We start from the raw sequence: 20,686 nt of genomic DNA on the forward strand, positions 1-20,686 counted from the left end.
GACATATCAGTAGATGCTTTTTGATCAGCAGAAAATCATATAGGGACTGTTCTTCAAAGCTTTTAGAAATCATTGCATTAAATTCTTTTAAATTCTTTTGTCTTATTTTGTAAGGAAAACATTTTTCTTAATATTAATTTAAGCTTGATGAAAATAATTTAAAATCATTTTTTAATAGTAGTTTTTTGCTAAAAACTCCATATCTTCTATAATCTAAAAAATACCCTTTATTAGAGCAAATAAATGATTTAATTATTTTAAAAATGTATCAAAAATCAATAAAGTTTATTTATACTCATTTATTAAATAAAGTTTATTTATACTCATTCATTAAAATAAAATATCACATTTCAAGACTATTTATCAATTACTAGACAATATTTTAAAGAGAAATATTTTCAAAAACATTAAATAAATGTAAAATAATAAAAATAATTTTCCCAGTAAAACACAATAATCCATGATACATACGAGAAATCTTACATATAAGTCATTATCAGCAGAAACAAAAAAATAAGCTTCAAAAAGCAGACAGAAAACATTTTTCAATACAAGTTGTACAAAAACCCATTCATTATTTTATTAAACCCATTCCCATTGATTCTTTTCAGAGAATAAATTCTCTGATACATTCAATCAAAAACTATGCAATAATCATTTCATCGTTGGTGCTTATACAAATATACACTCTTATTACACTACACTTGTCATCCACATTAATCAAACATAAAAGCTTTATACACAATATATCATAATATATAACACTATATATACAAACTTTAGAATAAATATAACCTCTCCGAAAAGTACAATATATATATAATTGCAATTTCAAATATAAAAATATTGCTTCAAAAGTAATAAATTCTTATCAAAAATATTTAAACTTTACAAGAATATTTCAATACTATACAGTATTTAACTCTTCTATAATAAACAGTCTGCTTTTCTGTTCAAAAGTATATACTCGATTAAATATTACCAACATTTTTTATTATAATATATATTACGCATATATTCTATATATCACAGATACATATATATACAATAGAAATATATACAATACAAATATATAATACATACATAATGCATATATAATGCATACACATATATATCCGGTAAAATAGGCGAAAATACGTGGATCCCTCTCTTTATTTGCTATTATCGTCACCTTATCATTGCCTTATTGTCGTCAAAAAGTTACAACAAATGTATGTTTTAATTATATTAATACATTTGCATCCATTAAATTCCATTATAACCCTATTGTCCATATAGATTTCTTACTTTCAAACACTTTTGTTTTAAATGTTTATTTAATGTTCTTTGCTCTCATCATAATCAACATTACGCCGTATTAACAATACTGTCTTATCCAAAATGCCCACAATACGCCCACAATACATGGATATAGATACAACACAATGCACACATATCATATACATATATATACATAAAATACAAATAATATATGTACAGTAAAAACCTATCAATTAATCTAGGCTAAACATATAAACATTGTAAACATTGCTTTTAAATTGCAGTATAGAAATATTATACCTCGGATTATTCTGCTATATAAAGATATACAACACATACACAACTCATACAATAATACACACATATAACACAAATATAACACACATATAATACATATAATGCATATAATGTACTTATCTGATACATATGCATTATTGAGAAACAGTATTTGTAATTTCTCATAGAATATGCTAATATACAATACCCATCGAACCGCTGGTTTAGATCAGCACATCACTTTAAAGCAGTGTTTTAACGCATACAACCCGGTGCAATAACGCATATAATAAGATTTGCCTGCGCATATACGGCCTAAATATCACCATAGACTATTCAGTTTTTTCAAGGCTTTACATTTCTACCTTTATTCTTAATCAGTACATCAAATCTCATATAGATGACAAGCAACACCGAAAACAACAAAGCTAATAGCAAATCAGCAACAGTAGAAACAGTTGAATCAGTATGGGACAGATACTCCTCTCCTCTACAGGAGCGTTATGCATCAGCAGCTATGCTTTCTCTGTTTTCACAGCGCCACCGCATCAATCTGTGGCGAAAGCTATGGATTAATTTAGCAACAGCACAACGTGAATTGGGACTGACACAAATCACAGAAGAAGCACTTAGGGCTATGCAAGAGCATTGTCAAGCAACAGATGCAGAACTTAAGATGGCACGAGCAGAAGAATGCAAAAGCCGGTCTGTCTATATACAATTTGGTCTAAAACTGACAAAAAACTAGCCATGAAGTAATGGCACATGTACATGTCTTTGGAAAGATTGCACCAGAAGCTCACGGTGTTCTGCACTTGGGTGCAACATCATGTTTTGTAATGGACAACGCAGATCTACTGATAATGCGTGAAGGGCTTGACTTATTGCTTGGAAAGATAGCAAGGGTTATATCACAGCTTTCTGAGTTCTGTAGAACATACAAAGCTTTGCCAATGCTTGGGTATACACATTACCAACCAGCACAATTGACGACAGTCGGAAAAAGAGCAGCATTGTGGCTGCAGGTGGTGTTCAGTGTGTTAGTAGCTAGTCTATGACTAAAAAGAAACTAGGACTTTGTATGGGATTTGCGGAATCTGCAACGAGTACGAAAAGATCTGTGTTTTCGTGGAGTAAAAGGAACTACAGGAACACAAGCATCATTTTTAACATTGTTTGACAATGATCATGAAAAAGTAGAGGATTAAAAAGAAAAAATAAGTATTTGAGTTAACCAAAAATGCAGGTCGAGCAATTGGATGCACGTGTAACAGAACTTTCTGGGTTTGAACGAACATACAAAGTGACAGGGCAAACTTATTCACGTAAAGTTGATGTAGACATACTGGGAGCATTGGCATCATTTGGTGCATCAGCACACAAAACAGCAACAGACCTACGGTTACTTGCCAGTGAGCAGCAAATTGAAGAACCATTTGAACCGGATCAAATTGGGTCAAGTGCAATGGCATACAAACGAAATCCAATGCGTTCTGAGCGAATATGCGCTCTAGCACGGCATTTGAGTGTACTATTTACAGATGCAGTAATGACACATTCAGTTCAATGGTTTGAGCGAACACTTGATGATAGGTAATATTTTTTTATATTATGTGACACAAATTAATAATAATATTGCAGTGCAAACAGAAGAATTTGCATTCCAGAGGCATTTCTTGTTGCAGATGCAGTACTGGAGCTCCTTATTAATGTTACAGGAGGTCTTGTTGTATATCCAAATGTAATTGCAAAAATTATCTTAAAAGAACTGCCATTCATGGCGACAGAAAACATTATCATGGCAATGGTCCGCAAAGGTGGAAATCGACAGGTTTGTCATGAAAAAATCCGGATTCTTTCAAAGGAAGCATCTCGTATTGTAAAGGAAAAAGGAAAAGATAATGACCTTATCAAACGTATTAAAAGTGATATATATTTCGAACCAATATGGGCTGAACTTGATACTTTGCTTAATCCACAGACATTTATCGGTCGTGCTCCTGAGCAAACAGAAGCTTTTTTGAATACTGAAGTAACACCTGCTCTAGAACCATTCAAGAACAAGCTTACGGATCAAAATGTTGAGCTAAATGTATAGACGGATGTATTTTTTGGTCGATAATCGACCAAATGTGAAGATCATGTAACTGTGTGTTAGTTTTTACTTCGTTAGAACTAACCGACGTATGTTCATGTGATTCCGAGTTAAGGACACGCTGATACATGGAAAGAATACGTTTAACATCATCACATACATTCTGATAAGCTAACAACTTTTCTTTTTCCTCTTGAACTTGCTTTTCAACTAAACAACATAAAGTATGTCGGGCCTAAATATGAATATTAAAACACATCAGCCTTATTCGTTGCATCTATACTTGATGGGGCCGATATTCATTAATCAAATGGTGCATATTTAGCAACAGAATTCGAATATGTTCTACTTTTTCGACAAACTGAATTATATTTAGACGGAGAAGCTCAAATACAAATATACCTGTTCAGGGGCAATTCCCATGATCCCTAAAAGCTCAAGAAAATTTAATAAAAGGCTTTTTAACATTTTTTTCAATTCAGCAATACGTTCTTGAGCACAAAGTGGTCCATTTTTTGCATCAAAAAGCTGTTGAATACCAAATTCAGTAAGAGATGGTAGTTCATCAGGAATCTTCAGGTACTTTAACAAACAAAAAAACCTATTTTTATATATACTTTCCACCGTTCATGAAAACATTGGTAAAATCCTTCAGTAGGCACTTTAGGCGGAGTAAAAAACCTTGCTAATATTGGACCGCTAGTATTTACAGTATCAGGCATATCTGAATGATCTACATCGCGAATAGCATCATACTGATTTTCTTTAAATGCAAGTAAATTATGATCAGTAAATAATTTATAATGTTGTGGTGGAAGTGGAAAAGTAGAAGATAGTTCTGTTTCTAATGATTGATCTTGCATCTTCATCAAACGTATCAAAAGGTATTATAGAAACATAAATTCATGTTTTTATTTATTATAAAAAAAGTAAATCTGAATCTAAATCTAATAGTTTTTCTATTACTCTCGAGGGTACAGACCCAAGTAAAAGATAAAAAGATAAAAAAATACTATTAGTGAAAGAGATACTATAATGAATAACATAAACATGTTTTTGCAAACAACTAAGTTATTTATGTATATACATCTAGACATATTGAACAGACATAAACATTTCGACATATTACACTTAATGTATATTCTATTATAAATAATGTATTTTGAAATGTACCTAGCTTTTTTTTAGATAAAAAATGCATTTTTTAAAGTGTCCTAAATCTGAAATATTATAAACATTTTATAATATTTTTTTAAAATATAAAATATGATTGATAAAATAGTTAATTAAAAAATACGAGAAACCCTTTTTGATTTATCAACAATAGAAAGCCGTTGCCAATTAACATCATGATTAACTTCAAATGGTCTTAAATAAGATTTCAAAAAAGAAGGCATTTGATAATTTCTGTAAATTCTAATAAAATATTAAAATATATAGAAAAATCAAAAAAATATATACCTGTAATTCTTTTTATAAAAACGTACAAATAAAGTAATAAATATAGAAAAAAATAAAAACGAAATAATATTTTTATAAATGTTTGATATGACATAAAATAAAGATGAAAGATTCTGAATATTTAAATATTCAATGAATACCATAATTTTTCTCCAAAAATAATATAAAACTATTATTTGTTAAAAAGTAATTATTAGTTCCATATAGCATACAAACAAATAGAAATATGCCAGCAAATTTATGCATTGGAAAAAAGAAAAAGAAAGCCAACCATGTAAATACAAGGGGTATTTTTGAAAATATCCAAGAATATATATGATTTTCTGCATTTTTTGTAGTATTTTTAAGTTCCTGTATTTGATCCAACAGATTATCCATTCTTTCATTTACCAAACTGGAAATAGATTTAATAGTCGAAAGAGACCCATTACCTATTTTTAACTGTAATGCCTTAAAATAAAATTAAATATTATCCCAAAATACAAAATATAAAAACCTCAATAGAAGACAAGGATGAGAACAAATCATTGTGAGAATGTGTCAAATTCTTCAATGTTTTTGAAAGAACTTCAGCCACCTTTTGTCTTTAAAATATAAAAAATTATGAAAAAAAATTACCGTAGACATAGATAATATTTGTTGTGAAAAAGTTTGAATAGATCCAAAAGAGAAATCCTACATTAAATAATTAATGTATTCTTAAAAAAAAGATAAATTACTAAAGATATGCGTATTTTTTTCAAGCGATCAACAATTGATCCTAAAAAAACATTTTCAATAGTTTCTAATTCATTATTTATCTAGAAACATAAGTTATCTTTTTTTTAAAGAAAAATCGACCTTTTTTATAGATTCAAAATTATTTAAAGCAATTTCACCAGTTGCACTCCACAATTTATTTATAAACATAGTAAGATTATTTATTTCTTTCTTTGCATGTGAACCCGCCTTACTATTATCAATAATATTTTATTAAACAAAAAAATAAATACCTGTTCAACTTTTAACATAACTTTATCCAAATTCGTTGTAACTAAATCAATCCTTCTATTTACTTCATTTAAAGATACATTCATTGATGTCAAAAATGTTGATAATAAAATATTTGCCATTTTTTCCATTTCTTTAATTTCATTTTTCATTAATTGCATACTACGCTCCATGTCATCTTGAAACTGCTGCCATGACTGCTCCATCTTATATTTCTCATAAATACGAAGATCAATATCATCCATTTCAAGCTTTAAATTTCGAAGTAGCCCCATTTGAGCATAAGTCAAATTTCGATGCAATGCAAGCAATTGGTCTTTGAAACTTTAGTAATTCAAAAAAAAAAAAAAAACAAAACCTTTCTCAACTTCTGTACGCGCAGCAAAACACCTAAAATACAAATCAGTATAATATTTAGATGACTTTTTATTAAAATTTACATGCGTGTTACATCTCTGAAATATCCTGAGTAACTTATTTATATAAGTTTTATACTTTAAAAATTAATCACAAATACCTTGTCCACCATTGGGGGCGTGTCTCTAGCTCTTTAACACATTTTTGAAAATTCTTTTGTCGACATGTCTCCGGAACTTCAACATGAGCTGTATCAAGCTCACAAAGCGTTAATCTAACAGCAAATGCCAGTTTTTCATCTTCATGAAGATCTGAATCCAATTTTTCACATGTAGAAATCAGTGAAGAAACAGAAAATCTAAAACAAGATGGTTTTCTAGAAAGTAGATGCAATGTTTCCAACATAGGCATAAATGGATGGTTTTCATCAGCAATATCGGCTAAAACATCCTCGTTTTTTAGCTCTAAAGAAGGATATATTTTAGAATTAACATTAACAATCCAAATAAGCAAAATTTCAAATAAAATGAGGATTTCAGGAGCAATTCTCCTCATTTTCTTTTTTTTGACGTCGTTAAATTAGCTATTATACTCGAGAAAAAGCATATCTCGAGATTTACGTTAAATACATGAATTCAAAAGTATATTGTCAATATACACAAAAAACAAGGAAAAAAAGAATAAATTTAAGAAGGTTTTAATAAAAAAAAGATATTATAATTGAACTGAAAAAGAAAAAAACTTTTTTAAAGATTTTAAAAGGATTAAGAATATTATAAATATTACTAAAATAAAAATGAAAAGAAAAAAAACAATGGAATTAAAAAAATCATTTGGAGAACCATTGGATCCTTTTGAATACCTTTTTTCTGAAGATCTGATTCAAAATGAGTTTTTACAAAAAAAAATCAAAGACTCTTTATCAGAAAAATCAGAAAACGAAGAAAATAGCTTAACAGACAATTCAAATTCAGAAGAGAGTGAACCTGAATGGGAAGACTTTGACCTTTATTTTCAAAGTTAATACCTAACTTTAACGAAAAGAGTATTTACAGTATGTAGATATGTTAACAGAAACAAAAAATTCAGAAAAAAAATATGATTTTGAAACAACAATTGAACGAAAAATTGAGATTAATAATAAACGGAAAAGGTGATTTTGTATTTGTATTGTTATAAAAATAATCATTTATATATTTTATAGACATGGAATTACAAAAAACGATAGAAAACTTCGTCTTGAAATTCATAAATTACACTTACTCTGTTTAATTTCACATAGTTCACTAAGAAATAGCTTTTGCAGGGATAAAAGAATACACGTTTCTTCATTTAATATTATAATATCTCTTCTAATCGGCATAGGTTAGGCTTAAATCAATCTTACCAAATGAAATTCAACAATTGTTTAATCCTGACAAGCGAATTTCACAATATCGAAAATCTAAAATGTTTATGAGTGCTCTTAAAGCTACAGTGAGTATATGGAAAAGAAAATTTAAAAAAAATAAGTATGGAATGTCAAAACCTTTCTGGACAAATTCACAACTAAATAATGTATACTCCAATTCTATTCATATATTTTTCAGTAATTATAGCAGGAATGTGTTGAAAAACAATATGATAATATATTCTGTTTTAAAGATTTTTTAAAAGCAGCAGAACAATTACAAGGATCTCGAGATCTTGGTGCTCAGTTATTCGTGGCACTTTTGGATAGTAATAATGTTAATGTACGATTGACAGTACTTTTACAACCACTGTCATATAAATTTGATAAATCGAGTTCTTTGTATAGCTCAACATCAAATATTTCTAATAAAAACAATGATACTACTGAATTTAGAGATAATTATATAAATGAAAATACATTTAAAAATTTAGATACCACAAATAATTTTAAAAAAAAGGCTAAGATAGAACAAATTAAAACATCTGAGTGTCCAAAATTTGGTCTTTTGTCTACAAATAATAGTTTTTCAGATTTATTATATGGTAACTTTCTTTTATCTTATTATAAATATTAAGCTTTTATAGATAACAGAAACGATATAAAGGAATCATTACATCCTATTTATTGGGCAGAGGCTCTTAATCCATCTACACAAAAATGGATATTTGTTGATCCAATGGTTTCATATTTAGTAGGAAAACCAAGTAAGATGGAGTCACTTATTTCCAAATCTAAAAATTCATTAAGTTATATTATGTCATTTGATAAAAGTCACATGCTTCTTTTATTATTCATAATATTTTCTAACATATTTTTTTAGATGGATATGTAAAAGATGTAACTCGCCGTTATACAAAACATTTCAACAGCAAAATTAAAAAACAACGTATAGACTCAGTTGATGAAGGTGAAAAATGGTGGAAAAATGTTTTAAATTTTTATAGATTAAATTATATTTCAGTAAGTTTCTTTTTAATTTATTTTCATACATTAAGACTAACTAAAAAGCAACCTTTTGATATAATTGAAGATGAAGAGTTTTTGGAACGCCAGGCTTATGAAAAAATACCCAAAAATATTAAAGATCTTAAAGATCATCCACTGTATTTAATTTAATTATATTAAAAATTTACTAATCCACTCAGATTTATCATAGAAAGACATCTTAAACGTGAACAAATTATTTCTTCTAAAAAGCCTTGCTCATATATAACTATAAAAGTAAATGAAAATCAGATAAAAGAACCAATATTTTATCGAAAAGATATTGTTACTGTTTTATCAGCTGGTAAATGGTATCAACGTGGAAGAAAAATAAAGGTAGTTTTTTTAGTTTCTAGAATAATTTTTAATAGAAAAAGTTTGGAGAACAACCAATGAAAATTGTCCCCAAATACAAAGAATTTGCATTTCAAAACGAATCAGAGACTAATATTAGACATAATACTATTGGCCTTTATTCAGAACTACAAACTGAATTATATATTCCCCCGCCTGTTGTAAATGGGAAGGTTCCAAAAAATTCATATGGTAATCTTGATATTTTTGTATCATCAATGATTCCTAAAGGCGCAATACATTTACCATGTAAAAATGAATATATTTTATTTCAAAAATCTAAAAGGAATAGTCCCCGGTATATCTCAAGCTGCAAAAATTTTAGGAGTAGACTATGCAGACACAGTAGTATGTTTTCTTTCTATAAATATTATCAATTAGCTAATTTTTTTTAGGTTGGATTCAAATTTGAAAAAAAACGCCCTCTTCCTATTATCAGAGGCATTGTTATTGCTCAAGAATTTGAAGAAGCAGTTTGCTTAACATTCAAAATTATGGAAGAAGAAAAAAGTGAAAAAATTTCACAAAAAATGAAAGAAATCATATTAATAAGATGGAAACGTTTTTACAAAAAACTTTGTATTTATGAAAGGCAATCTATATTTTTTCAAAAAAGGCAGTTACTAATGATTACTATAGGCTTAAAAAGTATGATGTAGGAAATGCATAGTATTTTTGAGAAAGATTAGTTATATAGGGTTAGGGTCTAACGATAAATAGTTCTTAAACTTGTTTCATCAATTCATTATGTTAATATACAGATTAAACCAACAAAACACAAAATATAGGGTAATAAATTCATTTAGAAAAGCTCTCATACAAAAAACATTATTTATTGTTAATCACCAACGCTATTTTTCATATTGTCATATTTTAAAAGACCAAAATTCAGAAAAAACTACACATTTTGGTTTTAAAGAGATTCCAGAATCAGAAAAAGAAAAACTTGGTTCATTATGAATCAATTATTTCTAAATAAACTAATTTCATTTCTAGTTCAAAATGTTTTTACATCTGTTGCTTCTTCATATGATAAAATGAATGATATTATGTCTTTGGGTATTCATAGGCTCTGGAAAAATGAATTTGTTCAAAGATTAGATCCTGGTGCATTAAACGGTGAGCCAATGAACCTTTTAGATGTAGCTGGAGGGACGGGGGATATTGCATTTCGGTTATTAGATCATGCTACAGACATCCATTTTGATATAAAAACGAAAGTAAAATGTGTAGATTTAAATACAGAAATGCTAGAAATTGGAAAGAAAAGACTTGAAAATAGTCGGTACAAATATTGTGTGTATCTTTTTTTAAGAAAAAAAATCTAATTAATTTTTTAGCCAAAAGAATAGACTTTTTCAAACAAAATGCAGAAAATCTAATAGATATTCCATCATCATCCATCGACATTTATACAATTGCATTTGGCATTCGAAACTGTACTCAAATTATGAATGTTCTGAAAGAGGCATATCGTGTACTAAAACCCAGTGGTATTTTCAGCTGTTTAGAATTCTCGAAAATATCCTTAGCACCTTTAGAAACAATATATAATTACTATACATTCAACATCGTGCCAATAATGGGCCATATAGTAACAGGTGATAGAGATAGCTATCAATATCTTGCAGAATCAATTGCAAAACATCTTGATCAAAAAACGTTTTCCAAAATGATGAAAGATGCAGGATTCAAACTAGTAGGTGATGGTTATCATAACCTTTCTTTCGGAATTGCTGCTATACACACTGGTATTAAGTTATAGCTTCTATAGAATGAATAATATGTTATTTTTGTTATTTTTTTATACATTTTAAAAACATATTATTTCTTAAAGCATCCATTATATGATTTTTCACATGTTTTAGATTCCTATAAATTTTAATAATTTATTTCTAACTAAATACCCACCTAAATGGAATTCTAAATAGTTCGTGTATATTTATTTATATATTCTTCCAATTTTTCTGATGGAATTACAGCATACCGTAAATCACTTAACACTTCATCAGGAAGCGAAAGAAGTGTGGTGTCTTTAGTCACAGACGGTGTAGTTTTTAACAATATTTGAAAATCCTGTTCTTTTTTTTTAATATCATATTTCATTTCTGATACAACTAAATAAATAATCATTTAAACAAACATACTTACGTTCTTGATATGCTCGAAAAAGTTTTTCTCTTTCCTTATCATTTAATCCAAACTCTTTATATTCTTGTTCTTTTCTAAATTTCCTTCTGAATTCATGCCAATACATATTAGGGGTCTGAGGATCTTGAAGTAATGCAATAAACGAGATTTTAGGCTTAAGTATTATAAGTAATGCACATATGTCCATCCATTACTTCACTTACGTTTCTTTTTGGTTTAGATTCAGCTTCTTTCTTTTGTTGTGCAACAGACTCTTTACAAAACGCTTCAAATAATTCTTTTCGTTCTTTCATAGTATCAATCACTACAAAAGTCAAAAAAAGAAAAATCTAGCTTCTTATTGCTATACATAAGTAACGTGGATCCATCATGATTTTTGAAACCTCTTGATCCCAAGGATGATATGGATTTATATCCAATTCATGTAGCATCTCCTATATCCAATTAAATTGAATAAAATTGACCTATATGAGTACTTTAAACTGTTTAATCTTCTCATCTTTTGAAAGTTCTTGTGCAGGCGCCGCACCAAAATCATTATTTTCCATGGCTGCAAGCTGCCAAGCAATGTCGTCTTCAGTATATTCAGTATTATCAAGTGTAGTAAAAAATGCATCATGGGACGCATTAGCAGAGACATTAGGATTAGAAGCATCAGATGCATCATCACTATCAAGAGTAAAATCAGAACTATCATATTCACTTGATGACTGCTCAGAGTAACCAAAAAGACTATTAAGTGGATTATTATTCTTCTCTTCTTCATGCATTGCTAAAAGAACTTCTTCTGGCGGAACCCACAGAGATACTCCTGTCTCCAGATTATGTACAAATTGACGTCGACGTCGGGTCACTACTCTTACCCAAGGTTTTGCATTGGCAATTGGAAACCTTGGAAACATGAACAATGTGCACATGTCATATGTACTGACCTATATTTTGGTCTGTCTTGCACTTTTTCACGAGAAAACCGGCTTAAAAATGACAATTGTTCCGGGATTCCAGAAACATTAGGAAAACTAGATCCAGTCACCAACTGATCCGATTGAATTGGAGGTGACGGCAACGGCGGCGGTGGAGGAACAATAACTTGTGCTGCTGCTGCAGGAGTATCTACTGATGGCCTAATATACGTTGACTTCCGTGTAGCTTTGTGAAAATAATATAGATGACCAGTCGGTGCTACATCAATTAGTCATTCTAAAGCCACAAAAAACTTACCCAAATGTGCCGTCCAGCCAGGAGGAAGTTCTTCTGATAGAAGAATATTAGATTTTTTTTTTAAATGCTTTAAATCATCTCCATTTGACTTATTTACAGTGCTATTCATTTTTATGTCGTCTGATCAGCAGTGCTCTGAAATCACACAGGTCTGACTAGAGCAACTTATATCGAAGCGGTTGTTGTGGCAACACGAGGAAAATTAATATTCGTAATTAACAAGCAAAAAAAATAAAAGATTTGAAATAGAAAAGATATTTTTAAAAAGAGAAAGAAAAGAGAAAAAAACTCAATTATTATAGACAATGTCACGTAGGTAAGAGATTTTCGAAAAAACTGTTTTTTTTTTTTGCGTTAAAAATAGGCAGATATGACTCTAGAACAACGATTTTTAGTCCAGAAGGTTTATGTCTGTAAAAAACAAGTGAAAAGTGCCTAATAAACATTTAAGGACGTCTTTTCCAAGTAGAATATGCATTAGAAGCTATTTCTCGTGCAGGAACAGCGCTTGGAGTGCTTGCAGAAGACGGAATTGTTTTGGCAGCAGAAAAAAAAGTTATTAGCAAATTACTTGAGCAAAATACATCATCAGAAAAGTTATATGTTGTAGATGAGTACGTGAATATACTTTTTTTTTCAAAAGTATCTGAAAAGTATAGCCATATGATTTGTGCAGTAGCAGGGATAACAGCAGATGCGAATATTCTTATTGATTATACACGTAGAACAGCCCAGAAATATTTACTTACATATAACAAACATATTCCATGTGAACAGCTTGTGAAAAGTTTATGTAATATTAAACAAGGATATACACAATATGGGGGTTTAATAAAAAACGGTCTAAAAAAAAGTTAATTTAAATTTAGGTTTACGTCCTTTTGGTGTATCATTTATATGGGCAGGATACGACCCAATTTATGGTTTTCAGTTATACCAATCTAATCCCTCAGGAAACTATGGGGGATGGAAAGCGACAAGTATTGGTGCAAACAATGCATCAGCACAGAGCTTGCTCAAACAGGATTACAAAGAAACGAATTTAAAAGAAGCCTGCTCATTAGCAATTAAAGTATTGTCAAAGACAATAGATAGCACTGTACTATCAAATGAAAAAGGCAAGTATTTATAATTTTTTATATTGTTCTGAATATTACTAGTTGAATTTGCTACGATGGGAATAAACAAACAAGGAAAGATTTACCATCATGTATGGAGCCCTTCTGAGATTGATTCCCTTTTAAAGGAAAACAACTTATTAAAAGAAGACATAGAAACATGATGCACTAGCAAGCATACAATAAATCTTTATATGGGGATAGTGGAATTCTAAATACAACTACATTTACAAACACTGTTTTAGAACATTTTAAAAATAAACGGAAAAAATTTAAAATATTAAAAAACTATATTTTATATAATTGTATTTTATATAGAAAATATAAAATAAAAAATATAAAAAATTATTGTATAATTGGTCCAGCATCTAAAATATTCTGTGTAGCCATATCTTTATATTTTTCAAAATTTTCTATAAAAAGATACGCTAATTTATGAAGATTTTTATAAAATTCTTCTAAACAAAATATAAATAAAAATTTAAAAGCAAAAAATTTTACCTTTAGTGCCATTCCAACTTTCCAAAGGGTTAAGAATTTCTGAAGGAATACCTTCAATATATTTTGGAATTTGAAAATTAAAAACAGGAAAAGTTTGATACTCAGCTTTTGCCAATTGACCAGAATGAATTGTATCCAAAATGATTCTAGTATATTTAAGTGGGCAACGTTTGCCACCTTTCAAAAAACTTTGGCCAATCCAACCAGTATTAATAAGCCAAGCATCAGAATTATGTTTTTTCATTTTTTCAGATAACATTACAGCATATTCAATAGGATGAAGAACGAGAAACGGCTCTCCATAGCATGCAGAAAATGCTGGCTGAGGCTCTGTTACACCGTCTTCAGTTCCTGTCATTTTACTAGTATAACCGCTAATAAAATTATATATAACTTGATCGCTTGTAAGCTTAGAAACAGGCGGCAAAATAGCATTAGCATCACATGTTAATAAAATAATGTTTTTTGGATGTTTATTCGTTAAACTTGGAATTTTCGCATTAGGAATGTATTCAATAGGATATGCACAACGTGTATTTTCTGTAATAGAAATATCACTGTAATTAACCACTCGTGTTACTGGATCAAAAATCACATTTTCAAGAATTGCGCCAAAACGAATGGCATTAAAGATTTCAGGTTCTTTTTCTTGAGATAAATCAACACATTTTGCATAACACCCTCCTTCAATATTAAAAACACCTGTATCTGACCACTAATGTATATTATAAACAAATTAATTAAACAAAAAGATTTTACACAATGCTCATCATCCCCAATAAGGTAACGTTCGGGATCAGCTGATAAAGTTGTTTTTCCTGTCCCAGACAAACCGAAAAAAAGAGAAACATCACCATTTTTTCCTTCATTAGCCGATGAATGAAGTGTTAAAACATTATATAAAACTGGCTGAAGATAAAACATAAATGTGAGTATACCTTTCTTCATTTCTCCAGCATATTCACTAAATTATATGAGATTAACAAAAAAATCAATGTGTTAACTACGTTCCAAGAATAATCATCTCTCGATCCTCCAAATTAATAGCTACTGATGTACGAGACGTCATTCCAACTGTATAACGATTTGCAGGAACTTTCTATTATTAAAAAAACACATTTAAATAAGTTGTTTTATACATGAACCTGCATTATAAATAACAAAATCCGGTTTTTGAGAACAAACATCATTGTTTGAAGGACGAATTAACATATTCATCATAAACAAACAATGATAAGCACGAGAAGATATCACACGAACTTTAATACGATATTTTTCATCTGCTCCAGCATATCCATCAAAAACATAAATTCGTTTTTGTGTATTCAAATAATCAATAGCTCTTTCACGATTAATTAACCATACAGAATGTGACATCTACATTAATTGATTAGATTTCCATCTACTATGTACTCTTTAATCCGAGGTATATTTGCCTTTGAGTTTACAGGTCCCCACTAAAAGAAATTCAATAAAAAATACAATATGAAGATAAAAAACATACCCAAACTTTTTCACAAGACTCAGGATTATTAACAATGCGTTTATCTTTGGGAGATCTTCCTGTTTTTTCACCTGAAAATGCTGCCAATGCTCCTGTAGATGTAATTGCAGAACCATGCTCATAAAGTAATGCATCTTCATAAAGAGATGCAACAGAAGGGTTATATTGAATAGAAACTCTATTATAATCGATATGAGCTGTTAACATTAGCTCTTTTTCTATATCTAAGCTTCCCCTAGAAGACTTCATTTTATTTATAAAACCACTGAATTTTCACTTGATATTTGTAAAATAAAACCTGTTTATAGATATTATTAGCAATTTTTCATCAAAATACTTAAAATATACTATTTTTATAGAAATAAATGGTTTTTAATTTTTTCAAATTTGTTTTTTTTTTAAAATTAAATAAAACTTCAATAATTTTTAAGAGTTAAAAAGTTACACATCCAAATAACTTTAGAAAAGATAAAAAAGAATATCAATAAATACATATGTAAAAAATTATATATAAAAATATGTAATAATAACTGTTCAAGAACTCAATTTACATAAAAATAAGAATAAACTCCATAAATATAACAATAAACTAAAAATAAATGAAAATTTTCCAAAATTCTAAAAAATTACATTTTTTAATATGATGTAAAAAATATATAGTTAATATATATTTTATTAATAATTACAGTAAACATATAAAATAATAAATATGTTTCCTAAATATTTATTTAAAATAATTAATTATATTCATCATTTTCAGAACCAGAAATGATTACTGTTTAATAAATTAATTCTTAATAAAACAAAACAGAAATATTTACCATCATTCACCTGCAAAAATATAAGAAACATTTAATAAAATGAAAAAAAAATACCTTGAGCACCATCCTACACATTTGTGTAGCTAATAATAATTGTTGACGCTTAGTAAGTAATGGATCAATGACAAACAACTCTTTCATATCTATTATATATATTAAAAAGGGACTATTAAAAATAAAAATACGACCATCATTATTATTTTGCATGCAATCAATTCCAAACGAAGACTTGGAATGTTTTATTTGCTTTGATTTAACGTTTGTTAATGTTTCAATTGACGAAAGACCAGAATTTTCAGCAAGAGCCATTGGAATTACATCTAAAGCGTTTGCAAATGCTCTCATAGCATATTGCTCGATTCCAGGCGCCTAATTATAAAACTCAATATATAAAAAATAAAATAAAATAGATACTTTATCAGCAGATTCAGCGACAGCAATAGAACAAGATATCTCAGCAGATCCTCCTCCATAAACTATTCGATTATCTTTCACTAGATTTCGTACAACGCAAAGAGCATCATGTATAGCACGTTTAGCTTCTTCAATAATCTGTTTTTAATAGTTTAAATAAATATAATTCCTATAATAAACATACCATTTTATTACTCCCTCGAACAAAAATTGTAACCGCTCTTGTATTTGCACAATCTTCAATAACCAACATTTTATCACGAGTTGTTCCAAAAGATAATTCTCGTACAATACCAGCTGTACCAAGCTTTTCTGGTGCTAAATCTTCAAACCTTGGAATGATACGTCCGTTCGTAGCGACCGCAATTAACTAAATTTTATGAATATCATTTTAAACTTTATAGAATTCTACAAACCTCTATTTCTGGCCCACCTACCCAGCGTACAGCAGGAAGCTTATTTTGAAATAAAAGATGATTTGCTTCATCATCAAAACCCCATTGACATATAACGAGATTTGCGCCAACATCTTTAATTTTTTTAACCATTTCCTCAAATTTTTCTTTCTCATAAGCCTGAAGTTTTTTAAATTCATCTACATTTGTAATGTCAAGTTTATGTTTCGTTTTAGGTTTAGGTGGCTCAAATGGACATGTAAGGATAGCTATCTTTGCATTACTTACAGAACGAGGCATTTGAGGATGAGACATATCCTTATCGACAACCACTCCTTTTACCAAAACTGTATCTTCCAATGCACCTCCTACTTTTCCATCAACTTTTATAAGTTCAAAATTAACATCTTTTCTTTCCAAATCCGCTACTGACATAATTGCTTCAACGGCAATCTGAGAAAATTTGTCATGTGCTTTAGAGACAATTTTACTTCCAAGAGATGTTTTGGTAGCTTTAAAAAGATTAATCGTATCTGTTTTAGAAAATTCTACAACTTCTGAAATAGAATCAAGGTGCTGAACTGCAATCTTGCATGCTTGATCATAACCATCTGCTATTTTGATCGGATGGATTCCTTTATCAATTAATTCCTCCGCATATTCTAACAATGCACCAGCAAGCACTAACAATTAGTATAAAATAATCCTAGTATACCAAAAAATACTTCTTACCTACAACACCCGTGGTACCATCCCCAATCTCTTCGTCTTGTGATTTTGATCTATTTCAATAATTAAATATCTTATTTTTAAAATAGAAAAATATACAGCTCAACTAAAAGTTTAGCAATCTGGTTTTCTACTTCCATTTGACTCAGAATAGTTGCACCATCATTGGTTATGGTGACATCTCCATCAGAAGATACCATAATTTTATCCAACCCTAAAATCAAGTCAACTAACATCTCTCTAAATCCTGTCATTTATTTCTGTACCACGTGGTCCAAGAGATGATTTTAAAATATTTGAAACAGCTTTTGCTGCCAAAATATGAGACTAAAACATTTATCAATATCCAAATATTATTCAAATAATAAAAACTATAAAATTACCTTAATAGCTTCAATCCCAGTCAATCTAACACAACAATTCTAATCAGAATAGCTAAAAAAGAAATAAAGAATCATTTTACCGCTTTTTGTTATCCTGACTTGCATATTTGGTTAACGTATATATCTTTTATTCATTTTTTCCAAAACTTACTCTTTAACAATAATAAATGGATTTCCTTGCTCATCTCGAGCAACAACAGCATTTTTCATATCAATCATCATGTTACCCATTGTTTTAAAGGGTTTAAAAGGCTTTTAAGCAGTTTTCTCGCCTTACACTAGTTTAAATAAAGTTGATTTATATAAGTAGTTTAAAACATTAAAATTCTCGAATAGCACGGTGATTATCGGACGTCCAAGAAATGTGGATATTTTTATAAGGAAAAAAGCAAAACATTCAAAGCGTAAAAAAAGAAAAAATAACAGCAATGAGGCAAAAAACCCATAAGAAAGAAGGTATGTTTAAAAATCTAACAAAAAAAACTAATATAAAGAGCTAGATATCGAAGAAACAGTAGAAGAAAATAATACAGATGAAAAAACAAGTGTAGAGAGTGAAAATGAAGATGAAATATACGCAGTTGAAAAAATATTGGATCATCGTATGAATTCAGTGAGTTTTTTTATGTTTCTAAGGCACAAATGTTCTCTGGCATTATTACAAAATAAACAGACCAATCTATGCAAAATACTAAAAAAAGAATAAGATAAGAGAAAAACATGTGTTTATTTTTAAAATAGGAGGAAAAATTTTTGAAATATGCTTTTTTGTGTCTTAAATGGTATTCCATAAGTTACTAAAAGACCGTAGAAACGAACAGGCTGGGAGTATCTTATTAAATGGAAGGACTATGATGAGTTAGAAGATAATACATGGGAAGATGAGACATCGTGCGAGTATGATTAAAACCTTTATTTTAATGAAAACATACTAAAATAAAAAAGAGGGTGTAAAGATCTTATTGAGCAATATTGGGAAAGTGTTGGTGGCCGTCCATCTCTTTCAGAAAAATCAGCTGTTGGTCGTAAACGGAAATCAGTTCAATTGCATAAAAATACAGATACAGAATATGAAATAAAACATCGGAAATCAACTATCAAACCTAAAGAATTATCTACAAGTGTTTCAACAGAAACATGGAAACCACCTATGCATCTATCATCTTGGGAGGACCAAATTGAATCAGTTGATACCATTGAAAGAGATGCATCTGGAAAACTGCTTGTATATGTGAATTGGTACGCGTTTTACAACTTTTAATAACAAAACTAATATAATTTAGGATTCATGGCGAAAAATCTGTTCATGATAGTTTACTAATATACCAAAAATGCCCATTGAAGGTAAATAGTTAGAAATATATATATACATTTTTAATACAGACTTAGATGCTTCATTTCTACGAAAATCATCTTGTTTTTCGAGACGTTGCATAAAAATAAAAAATAAAAACCTTACATAATTATACATTTAATACCTTAAGAAAATGTATATATCTATGATTAACGTGATGAACAATATTTCTATAAATTACATGATTTTTAGGTTTTGAATTTTCAGAAAATATGAATCATATAAATGCTTTAGAGACAGACACATATATTGCAAGTGCTAAAAGTGCAACAATAACTGCTCCAAGATATATCTTCCTATTTAAATCATTAGAACACTAATCAATTTATAACAATATTATACGAGCTAAAACTGTTTTTACTCTCGAATGTATGCGAATTTACTGTAAATCCAGGTTGTTCAATCTAGAAAGATCAATATTTCTTATTTTTATCCTAGAAAAAGCAATCATTTACCACTCCTTCTAGTTTTCCTACAAGAAAATTTTTTAAAATATCCCTGGCCTCATCTGAATGTCCAACATCTTCAAAAGCATCAGTGGCATCTTGACCTAAGCTTGTTAGGAAATACGGTAAATCAGAAAAAATATAAAACCTGCAAGATCAAGTAATACTTCTTCTCCACCTGGATGCTCACTTATAAATCGACTAATATCATATACCATCTTATGAATAACCATATACAGATCATTCCGACTAGCATGTTTAGCAACTTCTGAAACATCTATTTTCTGCAACGAATCAATATCAATATTTTTTACTTCCATTTTATTCAAATTATAATTATGCTTATTTATTGATTTTATACAGAAAAAAAAACAAGAAACAAACAAAAATTGTCAACTCAAATAATTAATCTGGTTGTT

The 20,686-nt window shown here is 29.1% G+C and overlaps 11 protein-coding genes across 11 annotated transcripts; 5 read left to right on the forward strand and 6 right to left on the reverse strand.

Annotated features, from left to right (window-relative positions):
• Positions 1–1,936: 1,936 nt before the first annotated feature.
• Positions 1,937–3,634, forward strand: T551_03045 (adenylosuccinate lyase; the record flags this gene model as incomplete). The annotated part of the gene is made up of 5 exons (XM_018375308.1): positions 1,937–2,241; positions 2,285–2,561; positions 2,610–2,732; positions 2,783–3,129; positions 3,178–3,634. 5 exons carry the CDS (start codon positions 1,937–1,939, stop codon positions 3,632–3,634), a joined length of 1,509 nt encoding a protein of 502 aa, XP_018228516.1.
• Positions 3,635–3,697: 63 nt separating this feature from the next.
• Positions 3,698–4,494, reverse strand: T551_03046 (mediator complex subunit MED7; the record flags this gene model as incomplete). The annotated part of the gene is made up of 5 exons (XM_018375309.1): positions 3,698–3,711; positions 3,752–3,866; positions 3,915–3,992; positions 4,034–4,204; positions 4,249–4,494. The coding sequence occupies 5 exons, from the start codon at positions 4,492–4,494 to the stop codon at positions 3,698–3,700; spliced, it is 624 nt and encodes a 207-aa protein (XP_018228517.1).
• A 423-nt stretch (positions 4,495–4,917) lies between these two features.
• On the reverse strand, positions 4,918–6,994 carry T551_03047 (uncharacterized protein; the record flags this gene model as incomplete). The annotated part of the gene is made up of 11 exons (XM_018375310.1): positions 4,918–5,047; positions 5,093–5,261; positions 5,305–5,542; positions 5,589–5,669; positions 5,711–5,767; positions 5,812–5,892; positions 5,933–6,040; positions 6,085–6,398; positions 6,441–6,472; positions 6,523–6,555; positions 6,600–6,994. 11 exons carry the CDS (start codon positions 6,992–6,994, stop codon positions 4,918–4,920), a joined length of 1,638 nt encoding a protein of 545 aa, XP_018228518.1.
• A 241-nt stretch (positions 6,995–7,235) lies between these two features.
• T551_03048 (uncharacterized protein) lies at positions 7,236–9,889 on the forward strand (the record flags this gene model as incomplete). The annotated part of the gene is made up of 12 exons (XM_018375311.1): positions 7,236–7,458; positions 7,502–7,592; positions 7,644–7,761; positions 7,805–7,996; positions 8,041–8,434; positions 8,477–8,662; positions 8,713–8,852; positions 8,901–8,995; positions 9,038–9,212; positions 9,254–9,479; positions 9,523–9,578; positions 9,626–9,889. 12 exons carry the CDS (start codon positions 7,236–7,238, stop codon positions 9,887–9,889), a joined length of 2,160 nt encoding a protein of 719 aa, XP_018228519.1.
• Positions 9,890–9,977: 88 nt separating this feature from the next.
• Positions 9,978–10,995, forward strand: T551_03049 (2-hexaprenyl-6-methoxy-1,4-benzoquinone methyltransferase; the record flags this gene model as incomplete). The annotated part of the gene is made up of 3 exons (XM_018375312.1): positions 9,978–10,179; positions 10,227–10,526; positions 10,571–10,995. 3 exons carry the CDS (start codon positions 9,978–9,980, stop codon positions 10,993–10,995), a joined length of 927 nt encoding a protein of 308 aa, XP_018228520.1.
• Positions 10,996–11,153: 158 nt separating this feature from the next.
• T551_03050 (uncharacterized protein) lies at positions 11,154–12,711 on the reverse strand (the record flags this gene model as incomplete). Its single annotated transcript, XM_018375313.1, has 7 exons — positions 11,154–11,338; positions 11,382–11,535; positions 11,576–11,685; positions 11,731–11,815; positions 11,858–12,272; positions 12,314–12,563; positions 12,603–12,711. 7 exons carry the CDS (start codon positions 12,709–12,711, stop codon positions 11,154–11,156), a joined length of 1,308 nt encoding a protein of 435 aa, XP_018228521.1.
• A 196-nt stretch (positions 12,712–12,907) lies between these two features.
• T551_03051 (proteasome core particle subunit alpha 3) lies at positions 12,908–13,884 on the forward strand (the record flags this gene model as incomplete). The annotated part of the gene is made up of 7 exons (XM_018375314.1): positions 12,908–12,918; positions 12,971–13,005; positions 13,054–13,216; positions 13,262–13,428; positions 13,472–13,674; positions 13,721–13,724; positions 13,763–13,884. The coding sequence occupies 7 exons, from the start codon at positions 12,908–12,910 to the stop codon at positions 13,882–13,884; spliced, it is 705 nt and encodes a 234-aa protein (XP_018228522.1).
• A 181-nt stretch (positions 13,885–14,065) lies between these two features.
• T551_03052 (phosphoenolpyruvate carboxykinase (ATP)) lies at positions 14,066–15,974 on the reverse strand (the record flags this gene model as incomplete). Its single annotated transcript, XM_018375315.1, has 7 exons — positions 14,066–14,178; positions 14,222–14,936; positions 14,981–15,185; positions 15,229–15,316; positions 15,361–15,598; positions 15,628–15,678; positions 15,726–15,974. 7 exons carry the CDS (start codon positions 15,972–15,974, stop codon positions 14,066–14,068), a joined length of 1,659 nt encoding a protein of 552 aa, XP_018228523.1.
• A 488-nt stretch (positions 15,975–16,462) lies between these two features.
• On the reverse strand, positions 16,463–18,698 carry T551_03053 (T-complex protein 1 subunit epsilon; the record flags this gene model as incomplete). Its single annotated transcript, XM_018375316.1, has 13 exons — positions 16,463–16,500; positions 16,547–16,556; positions 16,601–16,689; positions 16,732–16,915; positions 16,961–17,098; positions 17,145–17,330; positions 17,377–18,038; positions 18,088–18,137; positions 18,184–18,298; positions 18,351–18,411; positions 18,468–18,492; positions 18,548–18,565; positions 18,619–18,698. 13 exons carry the CDS (start codon positions 18,696–18,698, stop codon positions 16,463–16,465), a joined length of 1,656 nt encoding a protein of 551 aa, XP_018228524.1.
• A 197-nt stretch (positions 18,699–18,895) lies between these two features.
• Positions 18,896–19,904, forward strand: T551_03054 (uncharacterized protein; the record flags this gene model as incomplete). Its single annotated transcript, XM_018375317.1, has 6 exons — positions 18,896–18,923; positions 18,968–19,080; positions 19,279–19,364; positions 19,413–19,706; positions 19,751–19,811; positions 19,857–19,904. The coding sequence occupies 6 exons, from the start codon at positions 18,896–18,898 to the stop codon at positions 19,902–19,904; spliced, it is 630 nt and encodes a 209-aa protein (XP_018228525.1).
• Positions 19,905–20,038: 134 nt separating this feature from the next.
• T551_03055 (uncharacterized protein) lies at positions 20,039–20,587 on the reverse strand (the record flags this gene model as incomplete). Its single annotated transcript, XM_018375318.1, has 4 exons — positions 20,039–20,117; positions 20,164–20,225; positions 20,277–20,371; positions 20,416–20,587. 4 exons carry the CDS (start codon positions 20,585–20,587, stop codon positions 20,039–20,041), a joined length of 408 nt encoding a protein of 135 aa, XP_018228526.1.
• Between the last annotated feature and the right edge of the window lie 99 nt (positions 20,588–20,686).

The sequence above is a fragment of the Pneumocystis jirovecii genome (assembly GCF_001477535.1).
Source record: "Pneumocystis jirovecii RU7 chromosome Unknown supercont1.14, whole genome shotgun sequence".
In the NCBI taxonomy this organism is placed as follows: Eukaryota; Fungi; Ascomycota; class Pneumocystomycetes; order Pneumocystales; family Pneumocystaceae; genus Pneumocystis; species Pneumocystis jirovecii.